The sequence below is a fragment of the Rhinoderma darwinii genome, chromosome 1 (genome assembly GCF_050947455.1).
Source record: "Rhinoderma darwinii isolate aRhiDar2 chromosome 1, aRhiDar2.hap1, whole genome shotgun sequence".
In the NCBI taxonomy this organism is placed as follows: domain Eukaryota; kingdom Metazoa; phylum Chordata; class Amphibia; order Anura; family Rhinodermatidae; genus Rhinoderma; species Rhinoderma darwinii.
In genome coordinates, this window is record NC_134687.1 from 477,470,477 (window position 1) to 477,494,948 (window position 24,472).

General features: G+C 42.1%; 1 protein-coding gene across 1 annotated transcript in view; it reads right to left on the bottom strand.

Moving 5' to 3' along the window:
• HIP1R (huntingtin interacting protein 1 related) overlaps positions 1 to 24,472 on the bottom strand; it is a 158,020-nt gene that overhangs the window by 60,551 nt on the left and 72,997 nt on the right. The window contains exons 12-15 of the mRNA XM_075834101.1: positions 20,983 to 21,044; positions 20,805 to 20,877; positions 6,854 to 7,037; positions 3,679 to 3,767 (exon numbers count right to left, since the gene is read on the bottom strand). Of these exons, the coding sequence (XP_075690216.1) occupies positions 3,679 to 3,767; positions 6,854 to 7,037; positions 20,805 to 20,877; positions 20,983 to 21,044 (408 nt within the window). The remainder of the gene's footprint in view (positions 1 to 3,678; positions 3,768 to 6,853; positions 7,038 to 20,804; positions 20,878 to 20,982; positions 21,045 to 24,472) is intronic.

Sequence of the window (24,472 nt, forward strand, 5' to 3'; positions counted from 1 at the left end):
GATCTATATATATATATATATACACATATATATATATATATATATATATATATATATATATTTATAGCAGAGGTATACTGATGTTGCTTGTATGTTCAAAAATACTCCTCTGAGGTTTATTGCCAAAACAATTACAATAATATCACTCAAAAGGGGTGTAGGCACACTTCATATCACTCAAAAGGGGTTATTGTCACGCTGCCTGATTGTAACCAATTAGGCAGTGTGACAATAACTCTGATTCGGCCAATAGCGAGAATATATCATATTCAGCCAATTACAGGCATACATTACATTTTAAATATATTATAATTCTTCATTAGATGCGGACATCACTTTCTCAGCTGGCTTATTTCCCTTGGCAAGTATACAATAGTTTTGTTCTTCGAAGGCCCTGTTCAGTTTGACGTTTTGTGCCGCGGAACAGGCAGAAAAAAAACGGCCAAAAATTGCCTCTCATTGTTTTCAATTGGAGGGGTTTTTTTTCCCCCGCGAGCAGAAAAACGCTCCCGGCCTTAAAAAACCCCATTGAAATCAGTGGGAGATGGAAAAAACACCACTAACGGCCGACGCCTATTATGTCAAAAACGCTCGCGGTTTTTCTTTTTGCCCGTTGAAGAAATAGGCAAAAAAAAAAAAAAACGCAACTAAAATATGCCTGTGGTGAAAAACCACTTAAAAAAAAAAAACGGAGCTGATTTTTCCAGGCAGAATTTTCTACCTGCAAAAAACTCACCCTAGGATGGGGGGGGGGGAGTTTTACTCACATACATATGTGAATGTGTAAAATAAAGTTTCTTATCTCACTCCCTCCTCTCCTTTCCACAAGCTTCACCTAAGAACCAAGAAAAAAAGATAACCAACTTAGGCTGTGTTCACATCAGCGTTGCCCTTCCATTGAGGGGTTCCGTCGGAGGTTTCCGTCGGGTTAACCCCTCAACAGAAAGGCAAACTAAAACATTTGCTTCCGTTTGCATCACCATTGATCTCAATGGCGACGGAAACGTTGCTAAAGGTTTCCGTTTGTCACCATTATGACAGGGTTCCGTTGTTTTGACGGAATCGATAGCGCAGTCGCACGCGCATAGAGGCATTTATTCCCAAAAACTACAATCTATAGCAGCCCTTATGCACCCCACCTATGTGGACATGGAACTTTTGACAGATCACAGATCGTAAGTTGACGCAGGAAGGGAAGGGTGTTTTGCCCTTTCCCAAGATGGTGGTGATCGCAATGGACTCCTCTATACGCATGCCGAGTAGACATGCGCAGTACAGCGAGTCTATCCATTAGATATTTTCTGTTACTTTCTTAGTGAGCGCCGCATCTGAGTGGTTTTAGAGAGAGGGAGGGAGCTCCCTCTCTCACCCCACCGGCACCCTGCATGTGAACGCAGGGTGTGTGTCTTCTATGACAGCCAGGGGGCCTAATAAAGGCCAGAGGCATGGCCTAGCAGATGCCTGTCCGTTTTACATGGACAGGAAGTAATACACTGCAATACAGAAGTATTGCAGAATATTATAATAGCGATCGGATGATCGCATAGGTAAGTTCCCTAGTGGGACTGGTAAAAAAAAAAAAAAAGAAGAAAAGTTAATTAAAAAAAGTGAAACAAAAAAAAAAAATGAAAAATCCACTTTTTCCCATTACAAAACTGCTTTATTATTAAAAAAACAAAAAAAAAGTAAAAAAAAAAGTTACACATATTTTTTTTATTGAGGCGTCCGTAACGAGCCAAACTATAACGTTATTACATTATTTAACCCGCTAGGCGAAAGCTGCAAAAAATTAAATTTCAAAAAATTACAAAAATTGCTGTTTTCTGTGAATCCTGCCTTAAAAAATAATGTTATAAAAAGTGATAAAAGTCGCATCTACTCCAAAATGGTACCAATAAAAACGACAAGTCGTCCCGCAAAAAAAAAAAAAAAAAGCCGTCATACAGCTGCATCTGCAGAAAAAAAAAATTATGGCTCTTGAAATATGGAGACAAAACCAAATAATTTTGAAAAAAAAAAAGATTTTACTGTGTAAAAGTAGTAAAACATACAAAATCGATATCAATTTGGTATCGTTGCAATTGTAACAACCCGCTGAATAAAAAGTTAGTGTTCTTTATAACACACGGCAAACGGCGCAAAAAAAGTGTGCCGAAATTGCTGGGTTTTTTTCTATTACGCCCCCCAAAAAAAGTTAATCAATAAATTATATGAACCCCAAGATGGTGCTATTAAAAAACTCAACTTGTCCCGCAAAAAACAAAACCTTACACAGCTATGTAGACGCAAAAAAAATAAAAAAGTTATAGCTCTTGGAATGCAACGATGGAAAAACTGAAAAATGAGCTTGGTCATTAAGGTTTAAAATAGGCTGGTCATTAAAAGGGTTAATTCCAGTTTTACAAACCTCCAAAAAAAACCATATATGGAGCAGATGTATTTATACATCTGGTTTTCGCTATAATCTAGCCAAACCATAACCAAGTATGGCAACATTCAACACGTTGACCCCAGCAAGCTGATTGATTGGTGGGAGACTTTTTAATAGAGATGAGATGAGCGAACTGAAACAGCTGAACTCTGTTTCGGTCCGAACTTTGGTATACGTTCAGTGCGCACACGAACCTAGTGTGGTTCGTTTCGGCCATACCTGGTAAAAAAATAAAATAAAAATAGCTAACATTAAAGATGGCGTCTGCCACAGAGAGGAAGAGGGATTACATGACCTCAGGCCAGCCCATAATGTCTTGCAAACAGCTCTCCCAGCCAATGAGGGCGCAGAATAGGAGTTAGGTCAGAGCCAGTATAAAAGGCTATGCACCATGCCTTAGCAGTCATTTTTAGGCAGAAGCTGAGAAGAAGAGCAGCTCTGTGACAAAGCCACCACGAACAACAAAATTCACAAAACGTATACATAGATAGGACCAGTGCTGAGAAAGAGAAGAACAGTGAAACAAGCAGCTAGAATTTGTAGGGAGAGTTATCTAGCTGCTCGGGTCACACAGTGTATATGTAATATACAGAACAGTGTCATTGCTGCTGTGCTGGGCTGGCTTTTGTGCACTCACTGAGTGTATTGCATCCAAATTAAAATCGCATTCACATCACACAGCAAAGCTGCTTTTTTCAAAACTAATGTTCAGTAATTTCAGTAGAGTAATTGGCAATTGTACTGAGAAGCAGTGGACAGAGCGTTCGTCTGTTCATCGCCCAATTTCAGCTCAATTTCTACAGTGCAAAATTGGGGTAGGCCTGCTGGTATGGTCAGCTCAAGAGCAGGTAACGGCGACACTGCTGCTGCCGATGTAGGCTCCAGAATATAAGTCGGGTGGTGGTAGGTATACTAGCTCTTTACAGTACTCTACCGTATGGCAATTCTTCTGTACCTTCCCGGAGGAACAAAACATTGAACAGTGCTGGATTTGCACGCATAAAGTAAGGCATGGCCAGCGCACAAATGTAGGAACCACTACACTATTAGAAGCCTTTCCCTTCCAACATGTCTTCACTAACCACATGCAAGCAAAGCTGAACAAGCAAAACTCCCAGAGCTGCACCCTATGCGGTTCACGGTCTGCAGATGTTCTAATGAAGAAGGCTTTTAAAGGCAGTCAAGCTAACAGGCTTCCAACTTCTTATAAAAAAATTGTAAATTAAAATAGATATATAATATATCACCTTTCTCAGAAGTCCAGCATGAACATTGATGAGCTCATTGTGTTTTTCTTTCAGTTTATTGTATCGCAAATCTGTCGCCTGAACCTTTTCTGAACACAGAAGGGAGAAAAAGCATACATTGTCTCAGCACCGCAATCAAAAACATGTTTTATACAAATCTGAGTGGGTAACATTTCTCATTAAAGTTTTTAGGAAACTCCCCCAGAATGATGACATTGGCATTTACAATTTTAACATCTCCAAATGGAATAGAAGACATAACTTTTGCTTGAATCCAATTCTTTGCAAATAATTAACTTTTTATGGTTTCCTCCTACACTTGGATGAGAGAGCATGGAGAAGTAGCTGAAAGGAAAAAAAGAGAGTTCTCAGTAATACCAGTTGGGGTATGTTCACACAACCTATTTTCAGCCGTTTTTCGGGGCGTAAACGGAAGCAGAACGTCTCCAAACATCTGCCCATTGATTTCAATGGGAAAAACGTCATTCTGTTCCGATGGGCCGTTTTTTTACGCGGCCATTTTGAAAAAGAAGTGCAGGTCACTTCTTGGGAAGTTTTTGGAGCCGTTTTTCATAGACTATAGAAAACGGCTCCAAAAACGGCAGTAAAAAACGCAGCGAAAATCGCGAGTGGCTTAAAAAACTTCTGAAAATCAGGAGCTGTTTTCCCTTGAAAACAGCTCCGTATTTTCAGACGTTTTTAGTCTAGTGTGTGAACATACCCTTATATGTACAAAGGCTTCCTGCTCTACCCCGTCCCTGCATGCAGTTTTAGCCAATAGATGCAGAGTAGGAAGTATGTGTGGTTTCAACCAATAGCTGCAGAGAAGGGGGCGTTATTTTGGCAACTTAACCTGTACAGCCCAGTAACATGCAGCATGTAGTGTTAAAGGCGGTTGTCCGGCTTTAGCAAATTAAGATTCTTTTTTTTTGCATAATGAAAACTTTCACAATTTTCCAATACACTTTCTGTAGTAATTCCTTATGGGTTTTCAAGCTATATGCTGCTTGTTTAGTAGAAAAATTCATTGTTTACTTCCAGTGGATAAACGTTTGTCCATCGTCATGTGATGGGAACAGGTGCTGGGATTGTTCGAAAAAAAAAAAAAAAAAAAGGAACAGCTCTCATACACATACTGTAACGAGGAGTGCATCTGCGTGTCCATCACATCACCATGGACGGAATTATATCCACTGAAAGCAGACCGTAAATGTTTCTAATAAAGAACAAGCAGAGATCTTGAAAACCATGCAGAATACAAAAAGTACATTGGAAAATTGTATAACAATTCAAATTTGCTGAAACTCGACAACCCTTTTAAGTACCTATAGTGTACAGAGCACCTTGGAAACTTGCATTTTAGAGACCAGAGTGAATTCATGGCCCTGGTATGTTAAATTACACTAATATATTTTCTACTCTAAATATCAAAGTGACCATAAATTACCAAATCAGAAATTAAAGCAATAGTCAAAGCCTGGGAATTAGAATAGTTTTACTTTTCAATAGTAACAGCAAAGGAAGCCATATTAGTGGTCACTTTGAAATACCGTCACTTTGATATCGATTCAACATACAGAAAAAAAATGACAGGTGGTCATCAGTTTCTGAGAAGCGAATTCAAAAGTGACAACCAATACAGCTGGTATTGTTATACCTACTGCAAATGCATAAAAATAATGTCAATATCCCTGTAAGTAAAAGAAACATAAGTAACAAACTTAGTCTATCATATTTCTAACTTTAGAATTACTAATTCATGACATAGCAGTTTTAAGGGCCTGTTCACATAAGCGTTGCCCTTTCATCGAGGGGTTCCGTTGGAGGTTTCAGTCAGGTTAACGCCTCAACGGAAAGGCAAACGGAAACCTTAGCTTCTGTTTCCCTCACCATTGATCTCAATGGTGACGGAAAGGTTGTTAATGGTTTCCGTTGGTCACTGTTGTGACCGGGTTTCGTTGTTTTGATGGAGTCGACTGCGCTATTGATTCCGTCAAAACAACGGAACCCTGTCACAACGGTGACCAACGGAAACAAATTAACAACGTTTCCGTCACCATTGAGATCAATCGTGAGGGAAACTGAAGCTAAGGTATCCGTTTGCCTTTCCGTTGAAGGGTCAACCCGACGGAACCCTTCAACGGAGGGCAACGCTGATGTGAACAGACCCTTAGTTGTGTAAATATAAATTTTTAAAGAACTTAAGCCATATTGGGCCTATAAATAAATAGGAGCTTTTGAAAAACGGTTTGTGAACATTTATCCACAGGAAAAACTAAAGAAAAAAAAATAACTGGTATGTAATACAAATATACATTGGAGACCAGTTACTATAGTGCGGAGCATCGGTAGCAGCCCGGAAACTACGGAACTACAAGAGTCTAGGTACTGTATATATTGTCTTATCTCTGAAGAAATTCAGAAAAGCTGGAAACAAACTCAGCAAATGAATGACTGGAAAGCAATATAGATGAATGGTTATCAGAGATAAAGAAAAAAACGCGTCAAAAAAGTCCGAAAACGCCTCCCATGGATTTCAATGGGAGGCGGAGGAGTTTTTTCCCTGCGAACAGTAAAACCGGCTCGCGGGAAAAAGAAGCCACATTCCCCATATTCCGGCGTTTACGTCTCTGTCCTCCCATTGACATCAATGGGAGGCAGAGAAAGCTTTTTTTTGCCCGCGGTGCTCAATGGCCGCGGGCGAAAAACGCAGCAAACGGCGTTCAGGCAGATCAAAATCTGCCTCAAAATTCCAGACGGAATTTTAAGGCAAAATTTTCTGGCTGCAAAAAAACTCAGTGTGAACAGGATGAAAAAAGATACTTATTTGGATGTTGTAGCTCCTCCATTATACACCGTTAATTTATTAAATAAAAAAAATTGGGTTTTCAAATTGTTTGGAAAACAAATCAGTTACAAATGAGATGTGAAATAATAATTTTGAACCCAAAAACCGCCCTCATGCGCATCAAGATAATAGTGGTTTAATAACTGCTCATAAACCTTAGAAAAACGAACTTTAGTCTTGCTGCCAAGCTCAGCCTCTTGGCAGGCAAGAGTAAATCCCTTCTGTTCAGGAACTGGCCTGGGGGAGCAACAAGTAGCTCCCACAGAACAAACAAGCAACCATTTAATGTGCTCTATATATTATTGCCATAAGCCTATAAAGACATACTTTCCATTTCTACATAGACTCCTTCCTTTTTTTCACTGTCCGACTTCTGTTTCCGTAGACTCTCCAGCTCATCCCGCAGTTGCTCATTGTCCACTAGGGCTTTCTGCTTCTGTTTGCGCTGCTCCTCCACCTCTGCTTCTAGAGTGTTAATCTGGCCCTTCAGCTGCATAATGTACTTCTGAGCCTATTCCAATGATATTCAAAACATTTTAGTTACAGATCACAAATGCCAATACTTTTGTGCAGTTACGGATATTCGCTAGATTGGTCAAACCAGTCTTTCTGCTTTGCGGACCACCCAACATCTTTAGATGTCAGGCAGGTCCACATAGAGCGGATAGACTGCTTTCAGAGAACCTGACACCCCATAGAGAAAAAAAAGGGACCGGCTTACTCACTTTAAAAAAAAATTTTTGAAACTCATTTTAATGAAAAGATGTAGATAAGACAAACAAGAAAAGAAAAACATAGCCCGGAGTCATAGGTTGAAACTACACTTTGTGCAATTAAAAAAAAATAAAAAAATAGAAAAAAAATGAGAGGAGAGACACTTTGCTTCATTTTTATACATTTTCCCATAACCCCAAAAAAAATAAAATAATTTAAAGTAAAATTCCCAATGTCCTAAATTAACAATGGGAATACAAATACCGACTGATGCTGGCTTTTTGGTCAAATGCCGTTTCTAAGGATTGGGGCGAACCCATTCTCAGGTGTACCAGGTTGGGATGGAGGGGATTGTTTTCTGTACGCTTATTGTAAAAAAACAAAACCTTTTCTAATCAAAAGTTAGGTCTACGCCTGGGGAAGCTCCTGACTTCAATATCCATACATGGGCAGTGAGGTCAGGACGCCAAATTCCCCAACCATAGCATCGGAAGCACTCTGGCTGGGGACTCCAGCCCTGGGAAAACTCCTGATGTTACGGACCATATAAGGACAGTGACATCTGGAACTTTACAATGCCAGAGTTGCCAGGCAGAGCATTGGACGTGCTCTGCTACGATATTCTGTCCTTCAAAAAAATAAAAATAATAATAAATAAAAAAGGTATACTGATGTATTCCAGCCCGACGGGGCCAAACACTAAACGTAGAGCATGAACGTGGTGTCCAAGGGGTCTAACTGCTGTTAACACTTATCGTTTCACTTTAATTCCAGTACCTCAATACACGCTACAGCACAACTTTTTAAGCTGTGGAGTAGAGAAGCATGGATAATATTGGTTATTTATTGGAATTGTGGAAATCACAGGTTCGATACAAACGTTAATGATATGCAAATGATAAAAAATGGAAACAAAATATTCCAAACATCTTTATTTATTCAGTATAGAGTAGGGATGTCACGATACCAGAATTTGGACTTCGATACCGATACTTCGTTTAGTATTGCACAGGCCGGTGTCGCACTAATAAAATGGTCTTTACTTATCCCCCTTTTGGTCCGCACTCCGCACCTTTGAAGTTTGGGGAATTTTGCTGGGAAAGTGTTGTCCTGGTATAATATGGGCACCGTCGCATCCAGCAGATATGTTTGGGCCCTCCCCTTCCTGGATCCCTAATTTTAGGGGCCTTGATAATTCGCCACTTGAAACAGAAGAAATGTTCCCCTCGGGCCGGCACAACTGCATATTTTTATTTCCTGGCTTATTGGTGCCTTGACTAATTTTATTTTTTCATAGACGTAGTGGTATGAGGGCTGGTTTTTTTTGTGTGACGAGCTGTAGTTTTTATTGGTACCATTTTGGGGTACACGCGACTTTTTGATCACTTGCTATCCTTTTTTTTTGGGAGGCAAGGTGACCAAAAAACAGCAATTCTGGCATATTTTTTTAGTTCTTTTTATACAGCGTTCGCCACGTGTTATAAATTACATGTTACCTTTATTCTGCGGGTCAGTCCGATTCCGGTGATACCTAATTTGTAGCACTTTATGTTTTACAACTTTTTGCACAATAAAATAACTTTTGTAAAGAGAATGGATTTTTTCTGTCGCCAAGTTGTGAGAGCCATAACGGTTTTAAATTTTTCGTCGACGGAGCTGTATGAGGGCTTGTTTTTAGCGAGACGAGTTATAGTTTTTATAGGTACCATTTTTAGGTACATGCGACTTTTTGATCACTTTTTATTTCAATTTTCGGAAGACAAAGTGACCAAAAAATAGCAATTATGTCAGTATTTTTTAGTTATTTTTTTTACGGCGTTCACTGTGCGGAATAAATAACATAATATTTTTATAGTTCAGGTCGTTACGGTCGCAGTGATACCAAATATGTATGGCTTTATTATTTTTTTCAATAATAAATGACTTGATAAGGGAAAAAGGGCGATTGTGTTTTGTGTTATTATTTTTACTTTTATTGTATTTTTTACAACTTTTATTTTTACTTTTTTGACACTTTTCTTTAGTCCCACTAGGGGACTTGAAGGTCCAACTGTTTGTTTGATGTTCTAATACATTGCACTACCTATGTAGTGCAATGTATTAGAACTGTCAGTTGTTCACTGACAGCAAGCCGATCAGGCTCCGCCTCTGGGCGGGGCCTAATCAGCTTACGTAATGGCAGACAGGAGTCCATTGTTAGGCATCCTGTTGCCATGGTAGCAGTCGCCAGCCTTGCCATCGCGTGGCAAGGCTGCCGATTTGCTACAAACCTCTAGGATGCAGCGATCACAATGGATCGCTGCATCGAAGGGGTTAATGGCAGGAATCGGAGCTAGCTCCGGTTCCTGGCGATAGATCGGGGTGTCCGCTGTAACACCCACTGCTGATGACGCCGGCTCAGCTTCTGAGCCGGAAGCTGAGCCGGCACCATCTTGCCGATGGTACCGGAAGCCTCCTGGGCCCCCGCCGACGACGGGGCATAGGAGGATTCCGTTGCTGGCGGACCGGGAGGTAAGCATTAGCCCTCCGATCGCCTTTGCAGCCACCGGCAACCCAGCGATCACGTTGCTGGGGCGCTGGTGGCTATAAACTCCTCACATGCTGCGATCGCTATTCAACGCAGCATGTGAGGGGTTAATCGGTCGGATCGGAGGCTAGCTCCGGTCCTGGCCGATACCTCAGGGTGCCAGCTGTAACATACAGCTGTCACCCGGCGGTGATGTCGCTGGCTCAGCTCCTGAGCCAGCTTCATCTCCATGACGTACAGTTACGTCGAGATGCGGGAACAGTCCATCTCCCATGACGTAACTGTACATGATTTTGCGGGAAGGGGTTAAGAGCGATTTCACATAAATGTATTAAAGGGCTATTATCAGACATAAGTAATATATGAGAGACCACCTATCACACAGAGTGTATGAGAGATAGACCACATTGGTGTACACCATCTGAGTAATTATATGTAGTTAAGGGGAAGGAAAAGAGGAAAGTGTGTGATCTATTTAACCCCTTCCCTCTTTAGCCACTTTTGACCTTCCTGACAGAGCCTCATTTTTCAAATCTGACATGTGTCACTTTATGTGGTAATAACTCTGGAATGCTTTCACCTATCCAAGCGATTCTGAGATTGTTTTCTCGTGACACATTGGACTTTATGTTACTGGCAAAATTTGCTCGATATGTTCAGTATTTAATTGTGAAAAACACCAAAATGTAGCGAAAAATTGCAAAAATTAGCATTTTTCTCAATTTAAATGTATCTGCTTGTAAGACAGGCAGTTATACCACCCAAAATTGTTGCTAATTAACATCCCCCATATGTCTACTTTAGATTGGCATTGTTTTTTGAACGTCCTTTTATTTTTCTATGACATCACAAGGCTTAGAACTTTAGCAGCAATTTCTCACATTTTCAAGAAAATTTCAAAAGGCCATTTTTACAGGGGCCAGTTCAGTTGTGAAGTGGCTTTGAGGGCCTTATATATTAGAAACCCCCAAAAAGTCACCCCATTTTAAAAACTGCACCCCTCAAAGTATTCAAAACAGCATTTAGAAAATGTCTTAACCCTTTACACATATCACAGGAATTAAAGCAATGTAGAGGTGAATTTTACAAATTTCATATTTTTTTGCAGAAATAAATTTTTAGTACAATTTTTTTTATAACACATAAGGTTTTACCAGAGAAATGCAACTCAATATTTGTTGCCCAGTTTCTGCAGTTTTAGGAAATATCCCACATGTGGCCGTAGCGTGCTACTGGACTGAAGCACCGGCCTCAGAAGCAAAGGAGCACCTGGTGGATTTTGGGGCCTTATTTTTGTTAGAATAAATTTTAGGCACCATGTCAGGTTTGAAGGGCTCTTGCGGTGCCAAAACAGTCAAAATCCCCCAAAAGTGACCCCATCTGGGAAACTACACACCTCAAGGAAATTATCTAGGGGTACAGTGAGCATTTTGACCGCACAGCTTTTTTACAGAAATTATTAGAAGTAGGCCGTGAAAATTAAAATCAACATTTCTTCAAAGAAAATGTAGGTTTAGCGATTTTTTTTCTCATTTTCACAAAGACTAAAGGAGAAAAAGCACCGTAAAATTTGTAAAGCAATTTCTCCCGAGTAAAACAATATCCCACATGTGGTAATAACCGGTTGTTTGGAGACACGGCGAGGCTGAGAAGGGAAAGAGCGCTATTTGGCTTTTGGAGCTCAAGTTTAGCAGGAATGGTTTGTGGAGGCCATGTCACATTTACAAAGCCCCTGAGGGGACAAAACAGTGGAAACCCCCCACAAGTGACCCCATTTCGGAAACTACGCCCATTGAGGAAATTATCTAGGGGTATAGTGAGCGTTTTGACTCAACAGGTTTTTTGCATAAATTATTGGAAATAGGCCCTGAAAATGACAATCTAAATTTTTTCAAAGAAAATGTAGGTTTAGCTAATTTTTTCTCATTTCCACAAGGACTGAAGGAGAAAAAGCACCGTAAAATTTGTAAACCAATCTCTCCCGAGTAAAACAATGCCCCACATGTGGTAATAAACGGTTGTTTGGAGACACGGCAGGGCTGAGAAGGGAAAGAGCGCTATTTGGCTTTTGGAGCTCAAGTTTAGCAGGAATGGTTTGCGGAGGCCATGTCATATTTACAAAGTCCCTGAGGAGACAAAACAGTGGAAACCCCCAACAAGTGACCCCATTTTGGAGACTACACCCATTGAGGAAATTATCTAGGGGTATAGTGAGCTCTTTGACCCCACAGGTTTTTTGCAGAAATTATTGGAAGTAGGCCCTGAAAATAAAAATCAACATTTTTTCAAAGAAAATGTAGGTTTAGCTTATTTTTACTCATTTCCACAAGGACTGAAGGAGAAAAAGCACCACAAAATTTGTAAAGCAATTTCTCCCGAGTAAAACAATGCCCCACATGTGGTAATAAACGGCTGTTTGGAGACACGGCTTGGCTTAGAAGGGAAAGAGCGCTATTTGGCTTTTGGAGATCACATTGAGCAGGAATGGTTTGCGGCGGCCATGTCACATTTGCAAAGCCCCTGAGGGGAAAAAACAATGAAAACGCCCAAAAAGTGACACCATTTAGGAAACTACACCTCTTGAGGAATTCATCTAGGGGCGTAGTGAGCATTTTGACCCCACAGATGTTTCATAGATTTTATTAGAATTGGGCAGTGAAAATAAAAACAATCCTTTTTCTTCAATAAGACGTAGCTTTAGCGCAAATTTTTTCATTTTCGCAAAAATAAAGGAAAAAAAGAACCCAACATTTGTAAAGCAATTTCTACCGAGTACGGCAATACCCCATATGTGGTCATAAACTGCTGTTTGGGCACACGGCAGGGCTCAGAAGGGAAGGACCGCCATTTGGAGTGCAGATGTTTCTGGATTGGTTTCTGGGCGCCTGTGGGCCCAAAACAGTGGAAACTCCCCAGAAGTGACCCCATTTTGGAAACTACACCCCTCAATGCATTTACCTACGGGTGTAGTGAGCATGTTAACCCTGCAGGTGTTTTGTAGAAATTAGTGTGAACTCGATGTTGCAGAGTGAAAATGGGATTTTTTCCACAGATATGTGGACAATATGTGGTGCCCAGCTTGTGCCACCATAACGAGACAGCTCTCTAATTATTATGCTGGGTTTCCTGGTTTTAGAAACACCCTACATGTGGCCCTAATCTCTTGCCTGGACAGTCGACCAGGCTCAGGAGTGAAAGGGTACCATGTAAAATTGAGGCCTAATTTGGCGATTTACAAAGTATTGGTTCACAACTGCAGAGGCTCAGATGTGAAATAATAAAAATAAACCCCTGGGAAGTGACCCCATTATGGAAACTGCACCCCTCAAGGCATTTATTAAGGGGTGTAGTGAGCATTTTCACCCCACAGATCTTTTCCATAAATGAATGCGCTGTGGATGGTGCAAATTAAAAATTTATATTTTTCCCTAGATATGCCATTCAGTGGCAAATATGTCGTGCCCAGCTTATGCCACTGGAGACACACACCCCAAAAATTGCTAAAAGGGTTCTCCCGGGTATGACAGTGCCATATATGTTGAAGGAAACTGCTGTTTGGGGACGCTGTAGGGTTCAGATGGGAGGAAATGCCATTTGGCTTTTGGAGCGTGGATTTTGCTTGGTAGTAGTTTTGTTTGGAGTCTTACTGGTGTTTCCGTTTATAATGTAGGGCATATGTAAGCGGGGCGGAGTATATAAGGGGCATAGTCAGGTGGTATAATAACGGGGTAAAAAAAAACAATAAAATAATCCATAGATGTTTGTTACGCTGTGAAGCAATCCTTTCCGCACCGGCCGGTGTCGCACTGATAAATGGTGTCATTTCTTATCCCCCTTTTGGTCCACACTCGGCACCTTTGTAGTTTGGGGAATTTTGCTGGGAAGTGTTGTCCTGGTATAATACGGGCACCGTCGCTTCCAGCGGATATGTTTGGGCTCTCCCCTTCCTGGTTCCCTAATTTTGGGTCCTTGAAAAATCGCCTCTTCAAACAGAAGAAATGTTCCCCTCGGGCACAACTGCATATTTTTTTATTTCCTGACTTATTGGAGCCATAACTAATTTTATTTTTCATAGACGTAGCGGTATGAGGGCTGGTTTGTTGCGGGACGAGCTGTAGTTATTATTGGTACCATTTTGGGGTACATGTGACTTTTTGATCACCTTTTATCCTATTTTTTGGGATGCCAGGTAAACAAAAAAATGCAATTCTGGCACAGCTTTTTTCGTTTTTTTTTTATACAGCGTTCACCACGCATTATAAATTACATGTTAACTTTATTCTGCGGGTCAGTACGATTCCGGCGATACCTAATTTATAGCACTTTTTCATGTTTTACAACTTTTTGCACAATAAAATTACTTTTGTAAAAAGAATGTATTTTTTCTGTCGCCAAGTTGTGAGAACCATAACTTTTTAATTTTTTTGTCGACGGAGGTGTATGAGGGCTTGTTTTTTGCGGGACGAGCTATAGTTTTTATAGGTACCATTTTTGGATACGTGCGACTTTTTGATCACTTTTTATTCTAATATTTGTAGGGCAAAGTGACCAAAAAACAGAAACTCTGGTAACGTTTTTTACGGTTTTTTTTACGCTGTTCACCGCGTGCAATAAATATAATATTTTGATACCTCCGGTCGTTACGGTCGTGGCGATACCAAATACATATGGTTTATTATTATTTTTCAATAATAAAGGACTTGATAAGAGTAAAAGGGGGATTGTGTTTTATTTGATTACTTGAAACTTTTATTGTTTTCAAACTTTTATTTTGTGCACTTTTTTTTACACTTTTTTATACTTTTTTTTACACTTTTTCTCAAGTCCCACTAGGGGACTTGAAGTTCCAACGGTCAGATTTTTTTTTTTCTAATACATTGCACTACCTATGTAGTGCAATGTATTAGATCTGTCAGTCATTCACTGACAGCAAGCCGATTAGGCTTCGCCTCCCGGCGGGGCCTAAATCGGCTTCCGTAATGGCAGAGCAGGAGACCATTGTGTCTCCTGTTGCCATAACAGCAGTCGCCAGTCCCGATTGCCTGTCAGGGCTGGCGATCTGCTAGTAACCGCTACGATGCAGCAATCGCTTTCGATTGCTGCATCGAAGGGGTTAATGGCAGGGATCGGAGCTGGCTCCGGTTCCTGCCGTTACAGGTGGATGTCAGCTGTACAGTACAGCTGACTTCCACCGCTGATGACGCCGGATCAGCTCCTGACCCGGCGCCATCTTGCCGACAGCTACGGAAGCCGATCAGGCTCCGCCGCCGGGCGGATCTTGACCGGCTTCGGTGCTAGGCAGACCGGGAGGCCAGTATTAGGCCTCCGGTTGCCATTGCAGCCACCGGAACCCCGGCAATTTCATTACTGGGGTTCCGATGAGCTGAAAACACCTTAAGTGCAGCGATCGCGTTTGAGCGCTGCATTTAAGGGGTTAATGGCGGGGATCGAAGCTAATTTCGGTCCCCGCCGTTACAGCCGGATGTCAGCTGTAAGATACAGCTGAGATCCGGTGATGATGGGACCGGCTCAGCTTCTGAGCCGGTCCCAAACATTTGGCGTACATGTACGGCAAGATGCGGGAAGTCAGTACTTTCCATGACGTACATGTACGGCAAATGTCGGGAAGGGGTTAATATATAACTTTTAATAATATTGTTAAAATAAACAACTTGGGATAAAAATACCAATGGTGCAATTGGGTATGTGCGAGCATGGCCGGCCTTAGCTATGTGCGACACGTGCGGTCGCACAGGGCGCCAGCCTCCATGCTGTAAGGGGGGCGCCAGTGGGTACGAGCAGAAGAGAGGAGAAATCTTCCTTCCTCTGCACTGCTGCGTGAAGTGAGCGCTGATTGGAGGAGCAGCAGGAGCTTCTGTCTGCTCCACCAATCGGCACAGCCTGTACTGCAGTGTCACACACACTCAGCACCTCACGCAGCTCCTTCCTGCTGTGCTGCTGCCCCAGTGAAGACTCCTCCACGGAGCTCCAGAGTCAGGTAAGAAGAGCAGCAGCTTTAGCTTAATCCATGTTTATTTATGTGCAGTGTGAGGGAGGAGGAAAGAGGGAAGGGGTTAAGTGATGTGTAACAGGATGTTTTTTTTTTTTAAAAGATCGATTTTGTGGGGGAGGGGAGGCTAGGTTAGAGGTACTTTTAGTGTGCATTTTTTACAGATCAATTTTGAGGGTGAGGGGACATTGCCCTAAATGCTATAGGAGTGTGGGGGATTCTTTATAAATGTATTTTGTGGGCGGGGGACTTCTGTATAGTTTATTTTGTGGTGTAGGAGCTTATTATGAATCATGGGGGAGGGGAACTTAGCGTTATGTATGGGGAGAAAGGATTCTTTAGGGTACGGCCACACGGAGCAGCCCTCACACTGTCGCAACGCGGCCAACAACCGCGCTGACACTATGTAGAAGCGGCTGTCCAATACCTTGTTAAGGGGTATTCCGGTTACATTCGCACGTGCACTGCCACTCCATTCATCCTCTATGGGAGCGCCGGAGATAGCCGAGTGCAGTGTTCTGCTTTTTCCGGCGCTCCCATAGAGAATGGATAGGAGGTAAGTTGTTGTAATTTGCAAAATCGTGCGTCCATAAAGGGTGTATTAATTCATGGCCGCACGTTAACGCGGGTAAACCGTCCCTTTATCTGCAAAATTGTGCGGCCATGAATTAATACACCCTTTATGGCCGCACGATTTTGCAAATTACAACAACTTGCCTCCTATCCATTCTCTATGGGAGCGCCGGAAAAAGCAGAACACTGCACTCGGCTATCTCCGGCGCTCCCATAGAGAATGAATGGAGCGGCAGTGCGCATGAGCGTGTAACCTGAATACGTGCGGCCACTAACAGGCTGTTTGACAGCTGCACCGAACATGGTGCCGGCGTGGTTGTTAGCTGCGTTGCGACCGTGTCAGGGCCGCTCCGTGTGTCCTTACCCTTAGGCTGGATTCACACGAGCGTGTGCCTTTTGCGCACGCAAAAAACACGGCGTTTTGCCTGCGCAAAATGCATTTGACAGCTCCGTGCGGCAGCAGCATATGATGCGTGCTTTTTGCGCAGCCGCCATCATTATGACACTCCATTTGGATGTTTGTAAACAGAAAAGCATGTGGTGCTTTTCTGTTTTCATTCATCCTTTTGACAGCTGTTGCACGAATCACGCTGGTCGCACGGAAGTGCTTCCGTGTGGCATGCCTGGTTTTCACGCACCCATTGACTTCAATGGGTGCATGATGCGCAAAAAACGCTCAAAGAACGGACATGACATGACATTTACGCAGCGGACTCACGCAGCATAAAAATCACGCACATGTCTGCACGGCCCCATAGACTAATATAGGTCCGTGCGACGCACGTGAAAATCATGCGCGTTGCACGGACATATATCACGTTCGTCTGAATAAGCCATTAGAGATAATATTTGTGGGGAGAGCAACTAGATTATAAGGGTAGGAACACACAGGACGGATACGTAAAACCACACAGTGTATACGTCCTGAGAACCGCAGGGAATTTCCCCTGAAAAACCGCACCAAATTTTGGTGCGGTTTTTTGGGCGGAAAGACTGCAGAAATAAATTTAAAAAAAAGCTATTACTCCCGGCCGTAGTCCCTCTCTCCCTCTGAGCGTAGCCCGGCCTCCTGCGATGACGCTGTAGTCCATGTGACCGCTTTCAGGGGAAAGTGAGGAGGGGGATGCCCCTTGGATTGAGGGCCATACCATATATGGGCAGACAGCCCATGGTCTATTGAAGGACCCCAGGGCTGTCTTACCATATTTCCTGTTAGGGCATACTTAGGTATGTCCTAACAACTGCCTGTGTACTATACATACACAGGCTAATGTACTGGCCTATCTCTGATATATGCCAGTATATTAAAGATTAAATATAAAGTAAAAACATAAAGTAATGTTAAATTTAAAAAAATACACATACACCTTTTTTTTACAATAAACTTTAAAATAAGTCTCAATATAGAAAATATTCACACATTCGGTATTGGCGCGGCCGTAATAACCTATAACCTGCACAACAAATTTTTTTGCGTCATTTATGATATGTACGCTGTAAAAAATAAAATAAAAAAAACTTCTTTCACTTATTAATGTGAGGCACGAGGTGTGATGAATTTAACCTCCATGTGCCTCACATTAATAGTAATTAACCCCATCATGTACCTTACATATTAACCCATTATGACTGAGAAACATGATGGGGTTAATTACTATTAATGTGAGGCAAATGGAGGTTAAATTCAGCATCACACCTACAGGGGGCTGTGTGGCACGACCTACAAGGGGGCTGTGTGGCACGACCTACAAGGGGGCTGTGTGGCACGACCTACAAGGGGGCTGTGTGGCACGACCTACAAGGGGGCTGTGTGGCACGACCTACACGAGGGCTGTGTGGCACGACCTACAAGGGGGCTGTGTGGCACGACCTACAAGGGGGCTGTGTGGCACGACCTACAAGGGGGCTGTGTGGCACGACCTACAAGGGGGCTGTGTGGCACGACCTACAAGGGGCTGTGTGGCACGACCTACAAGGGGCTGTGTGGTACTATCTACAGGGGGCATCTGTGAGTGGCGGGCTGATGGTCATTTTACTGTGAGTGGGGGGCTGATGGTCATTTTACTGTGAGTGGGGGCTGATGGTAGTTTTACTGTGAGTGGGGGGCTGATGGTCATTTTACTGTGAGTGGGGGCTGCTGGTAGTTTTACTGTGAGTGGACGGGCTGATGGTCATTTTACTGTGAGTGGACGGGCTGATGGTAGTTTTACTGTGAGTGGACGGGCTGATGGTCATTTTACTGTGAGTGGGGGGCTAATGGTCGTTTTACTGTGAGTGGGGGGCTAATGGTCGTTTTACTGTGAGTGGACGGGCTGATGGTCATTTTACTGTGAGTGGACGGGCTGATGGTAGTTTTACTGTGAGTGGGGGGCTAATGGTCGTTTTACTGTGAGTGGGGGGCTGATGGTCATTTTACTGTGAGTGGACGGGCTGATGGTCATTTTAGGGTATGTTCACACGGCAGCGTCCATTACGGCTGAAATTACGGAGCGGTTTTCAGGAGAAAACGGCTCCGGAATTTCAGACGTAATGGCATGTGCAGGCGCTTTTCGCTGCGTCCATTACGGACGTAATTAGAGCTGTTTTTCTATGGAGTCAAGGGAAAACGGCTAAAAATTACGTCTCAAGAAGTGACAGGCTTTTCTTTGACGCGGGCACAAAAAAAATGACCGTTGGCACAGAATATCGTAAGACCCATTCAAATGAATGGGCAGATGTTTGCCGACGCTTTTGAGCCGCATTTTCGGACGTAATTCGGGGCTAAAACGCCCGAATTACGTCCGTAAATAGTGTGTGTGAACCCAGCCTTACTGTGAGTGGGGGGCTGATGGTCATTTTACTGTGAGTGGGGGGGGGCTGATGGTCTTCAAGTGGTTTCCACCTCTGACCTCCAATTGAAATTAATAGTAGAAAGAAAATAGCTGTGGCGCTCGTTTGGAGCTTTTTTTGCTGCGTCTTTTGCATTCGCTTCAACGGCTTAAAAAAAAACGCTAAAAAAACCCCATCAAATAACGCTGTCAATTCAAAAGCAGATTTTTTCTGCCTTACAAAAAACGCTGTGTGAACATACCCTAAGAATGTAGTGCTTATTTTTAGCTATTTTCTGTCTTTCTCTAAACAATTTTTGGTAGGGGGGCTCTGAGGAATTTTTTTTTTTCCAGGGGTGCCTCAAGTCCGAAAAGTTTGGGAAACTCTAACAGGCTACAGAGGCACCTGTAGCCTATGAGGCGCAGGGACAGGATCCCTGCGCAGTCGGCGTGATGACATCTCTGGATCAAGCCGGGCTACGCAAGGATCCTTTCAGGTGGAGGTGGGGGGCAGTATGGCACTGTCTACAAGGGAGAGGTGGGGGCTGTATGACACTGTCTACAAGGGGGCGGTGGGGGGCACTGTGTACAAGAGAGAGGTGGGGCTGTATGACACTACAAGGGGCAGATGGGGGGCTGTATGGCACTACAAGGGGCAGATGGGGGCTGTATGACACTACAAGGGGCAGATGGGGGCTGTATGGCACTGTCTACAAGGAGGAGGTGGGGGATTATGGCACTGTCTACAGGGAGGCTGTACGGCACAATCTACAGGGGGTACTTTCTACTAGGGGGGCTGTGGGGGCATTATACTCTGTGGAGGACATCATACTGTGTAGGGGCACTACAGGGGGCAATATAATGTGTGTGGCACTTAGGGGGCATAACACTGTGTGGGCACAATTAGAGGACAAAATACTGTGTCCTTGAAGGCGTTATAATATATTACATTATTAAATATTATTATTATACTGTGTGTGGGGCACTAAAGGGGCATTACACTGTGTGGGGGCACTATATAGGGCTTTATACTGTGGGGAGGAATTATGCTTTTTTATGGGGCATTTTTTATAATGGCGTGGGGCGCCGAAAGATAATTTCGCACGGGGCGCCATCTACCCTAAGGCCGGCCCTGTGTGCGAGTGACCCACAAACTCACAGACTGATCCAGTCTGAATAGTATCCACCACACTGCTGCTCCGTTACCAGGGAGCACCATCGTGGGAGATCAATTGTCTGGAGTCTATTCACACTGTGCTGCTTGAAAACCGCATGTCCGTATACATTCTAATTGTGGTATTTTACAGTGACATAACATTGTTACACTGTTCTTTTGGCCCTAGGGTATGTGAGTTTGGGGGGGGGGGGGTCACTCGCACATACCCAATTGCACCATTGGTATTTTTATCCCAAGTTGTTTATTTTAACAGTATTATTAAAAGTTATATATTAAATAGATCACACACTTACCTCTTTTCCTTCCCCTTAACTACTTATTATCAGACATTTATTGCATATCCACAGAAAAAAAAAAAAACAAAGACTCTGGACTAAACCACAGAGTACAGGCCTATATGAACAAGATGTATACATGACGTGTATATATGTATTTATATAGAATTTACAGCTACTGTAAACAATACAAACCTCTAATTTTATTTTCTCTAATTCTGAACGTAGCATCTCAACTTCTTTTTTTAAATTTTCAATTTGAAGATCCCTTAAAACAAACAATGACACACAAGTCAGATCGCCTGCGTTATTACTTTGTTGATTTTTTTTGTTCGAAAAATGGCCTAACAGGGATTATAGAAACAATATCTACCTGTCATCAATCACAAGACCATTCGGAGGACCAAAAGTTTGTTGGAAGATATCCTCTACGACCTAAAAAGAAAAAATGAACAACTGTGTTTATCAACATGGGATATTTGTTATCATTCTTTCTTAACCCCTTCCCTCTTTGGCCACTTTTGACCTTCCTGACAGAGCCTCATTTTTCAAATCTGACATGTGTCACTTTATGTGGTAATAACTCCGGAATGCTTTTACCTATCCAAGCGATTCTGAGATTGTTTTCTCATGACACATTGGACTTTGTTAGTGGCAAAATTTGCCGGATACATTCAGTATTTAATTGTGAAAAACACCAAAATGTATTGAAAAATTGCAAAAATTAGCATTTTTCTCAATTTAAATGCATCTGCTTGTAAGACAGGCAGTTATACCACACAAAATTGTTGCTAATTAACATCTGTCTACTTTAGATTGGCATCGTTTTTTGAACATCATTTTATTTTTCTAGGACGTTACAAGGCTTAGAACTTTAGCAGCAATTTCTCACATTTTCAAGAAAATGTCAAAATGCTATTTTTACAGGGGCCAGTTCAGTTGTGAAGTGTCTTTGAGGTCCTTAGATATTAGAAACCTCCAATAAGTCACCCCATTTTAAAAACTTCACCCCTCAAAGTATTCAAAACAGCATTTAGAAAGTTTATTAACCCTTTAGACATTGTGCAGGAATTAAGGCAAAGTAGAGGTGAAATTTACAAAGTTCATTATTTTTTTCCAGAAATTCATTTTGAATCCATTTTTTTTGTACCACAGAAGGTTTTACCAGAGAAATGCAACTCAATATTTATTGCCCAGGTTCTGCAGTTTTAGGAAATATCCCACATGGGGCTCTAGTGTGCTACTGGACTGAAACACCGGCCTCAGAACTAAAAGGAGCACCTAGTGGATTTTGGGCCTGCTTTTTAATAGAATATATTTTAGGCACCATGTCAGCTTTGAACAGGTCTTGTGGAACTAAAACAGTGGAAACCCCCCAAAAGTGACCCCATTTGGGAAACTACACCCCTCGAGGAATTTATTTAGGGGTGTAGCAAGCATTTTGACACCAGTTTTTTTGCAAAATTTTTTGGAACTAGGCCATGAAAATCTACATTTTTTCAAATAAAATGTAGGTTTAGCTAATTTTTTTTCATTTCCAAAAGAACTAAAGGAGAAAAAGTACCATAAAATTTGTAAAGAAATTTCTCCCGAGTAAAACAATACCCCACATGTGGTAATAAACGGCTGTTTGGACACACAGCAGGGCTGAGAAGGGAAAGAGCGACACTTGACTTTTGGAACTCAAATTTAGCAGGAATGGTTTGCGGAGGCCATGTCGCATTTGCAAAGCCCCTGAGGGGACAAAACAGGGGAAACCCCCAACAAGTGACCCCATTTTGGAAACTACACCCCATGAGGAAATTATCTAGGGGTACCGTGAGCAGTTTGACCCCACAGGTGTTTTACCGAACTTATTGGAAGTAGGCCGTAAAAATGAAAATCTACATTTTTTCAAAGAAAATGTAGGTTTAGGTATTTTTTTTTTCATTTCCACAAGGACTGAAGGAGAAAAAGCACTGCAAAATTTGTAAAGCAACTTCTCCCGAGTAAAACAGTACCCCACGGTATGGCTCAGAATGGAAGGAGCACCATTTGGATTTTGGAATGGTTTCTGGGCGCCATGTCACATTTGCTGAGCCCCTGTAGTACTAGTACAGTGGAAACACCCCAAAAGTGACTCCATTTGGGAAACTGCACCCCCTGAGGAATCATCTAGGGGTATAGTGAAAATTTTGATCCAAAAGGTTTTTTGCTGAATTAGAATTAAGCCATGAAAATGAAAAATATATATTTTTTCCAACAAGATGTAAATTTAGATCAACATTTTTACAAGGAATAGAGAAGAAAAAGCACCCCAACATTTGTTAAGAAATTTCTCCCGAGTACGGCAACACCCCATATGTGGTTATAATCAGCTGTTTACGTATATGGGAGCATTCAGAAGAAAAGGAGCGGTATTTAACTTTTGGAGCGTAGATTTTGCTGGAATGGTTTGCGGACGCCATGTTGCATTTGCAAAACCACTGATGTACCAAACAAAAGTGACCCCGTTTTAGAAACTACACCCCTAAAGGCATTTATCAAGGGGTGGAGTGAGAATTTAGACTCCACAGGTGTTTTTCAGAAATGAATATGTAGTGGATGGTGCAAAGTGAAAATTGCAATTTTTCCACTGATCTGCCTATTCACCGCACAATATGTTGTGCCCCTAGAGAATCTTACCCCATAAATTGTTAAGCGGGTTCTCCCGGGTATGGTAATGCCTTACTTGTGGCCATAAATTGCTGTTTGGGCACACTGTAGGGCTAAGAAGGGAAAGACAGCTATTTTGAGCATGGATTTTGCTTGGTAGTTTTTCTGTTTGGGGTTTTGCTGGTATTTCAGTTTATAATGTGGTGGCATATGTAATCTGTGCGGAATACATCAGGGTATATGTAATCTGTGCGGAGTCCATCAGGGTATATGTAATCTGTGTGGAGTACATCAGGACATAATAAGAGGGTATAATAATGGGGTAAATAATACAATTATCCATAGATGTGTGTTACGCTGTGAAGCAATCCGTTACGCGCAGGCCGGTGTCACACTGATAAACAGTTTTCTTTCTTATCCCCCTTTTGTAACTCAATGCACCTTTTGGGGACTTTTTCTCCTTTGTAGTTTGGGAAATTTTGCTGGGAAAGTTTTGCGCTGGTATAATACGGGCGCCCTCGCTTCCAGCGGATGTGCTATGTCCCTTCCCTTTCCTAGTTCCTAAATACTAGGGCCCTGAAAATGAAGGAATGTTCACCTCCGGATTGCGCATGGAGATGTTTTTTCATCACCGCATTACTAGTGCCATAACTTTTTTGTTTTTCAGTTGATTGAGCGGTGTGCGGGCTTGTTTTTTGCGAGACGGGCTGTAGATTTTATTGGTACCATTTTAGAACACATACGACTTTTTGATCACTTTTTATTTCATTATTTGGTAAAGGAAATTACCAAAAACAAGCAATTCTGGAATAGTTTATTGTTTTTTTTTTCGGCATCTACAGTGCGCCCTAAATTACATGTTAGCTTTATTCTGCGGGTCGATACGATTACGGCGATACCAAATTTATATAGTTTTTTTTATGTATTGCAGCTTTTGCACAATAAAAATCACTTTTTTTATAAAATTATTTGTTTTCTGTGTCGCCATATTCTAAGACCCATAACGTTTTTATTTTTGCGTGCACATACCGGTGTCAGGGATTCTTTTTTGCGGGGCGGATTGCAGTTTTTATTAGTACTATTTTGGAGTAAATGTGACTTTTTTATCACTTTTTATAGCATTTTTTGGAAGGAGATGTGACCTAAAAACAAAGATTCTGACTTCCGGTTCCGGCGCTGGCGATGCAGGACGCGAGTGACTGAGCTCCCGCTCCCGCTCCCGTCCAGCC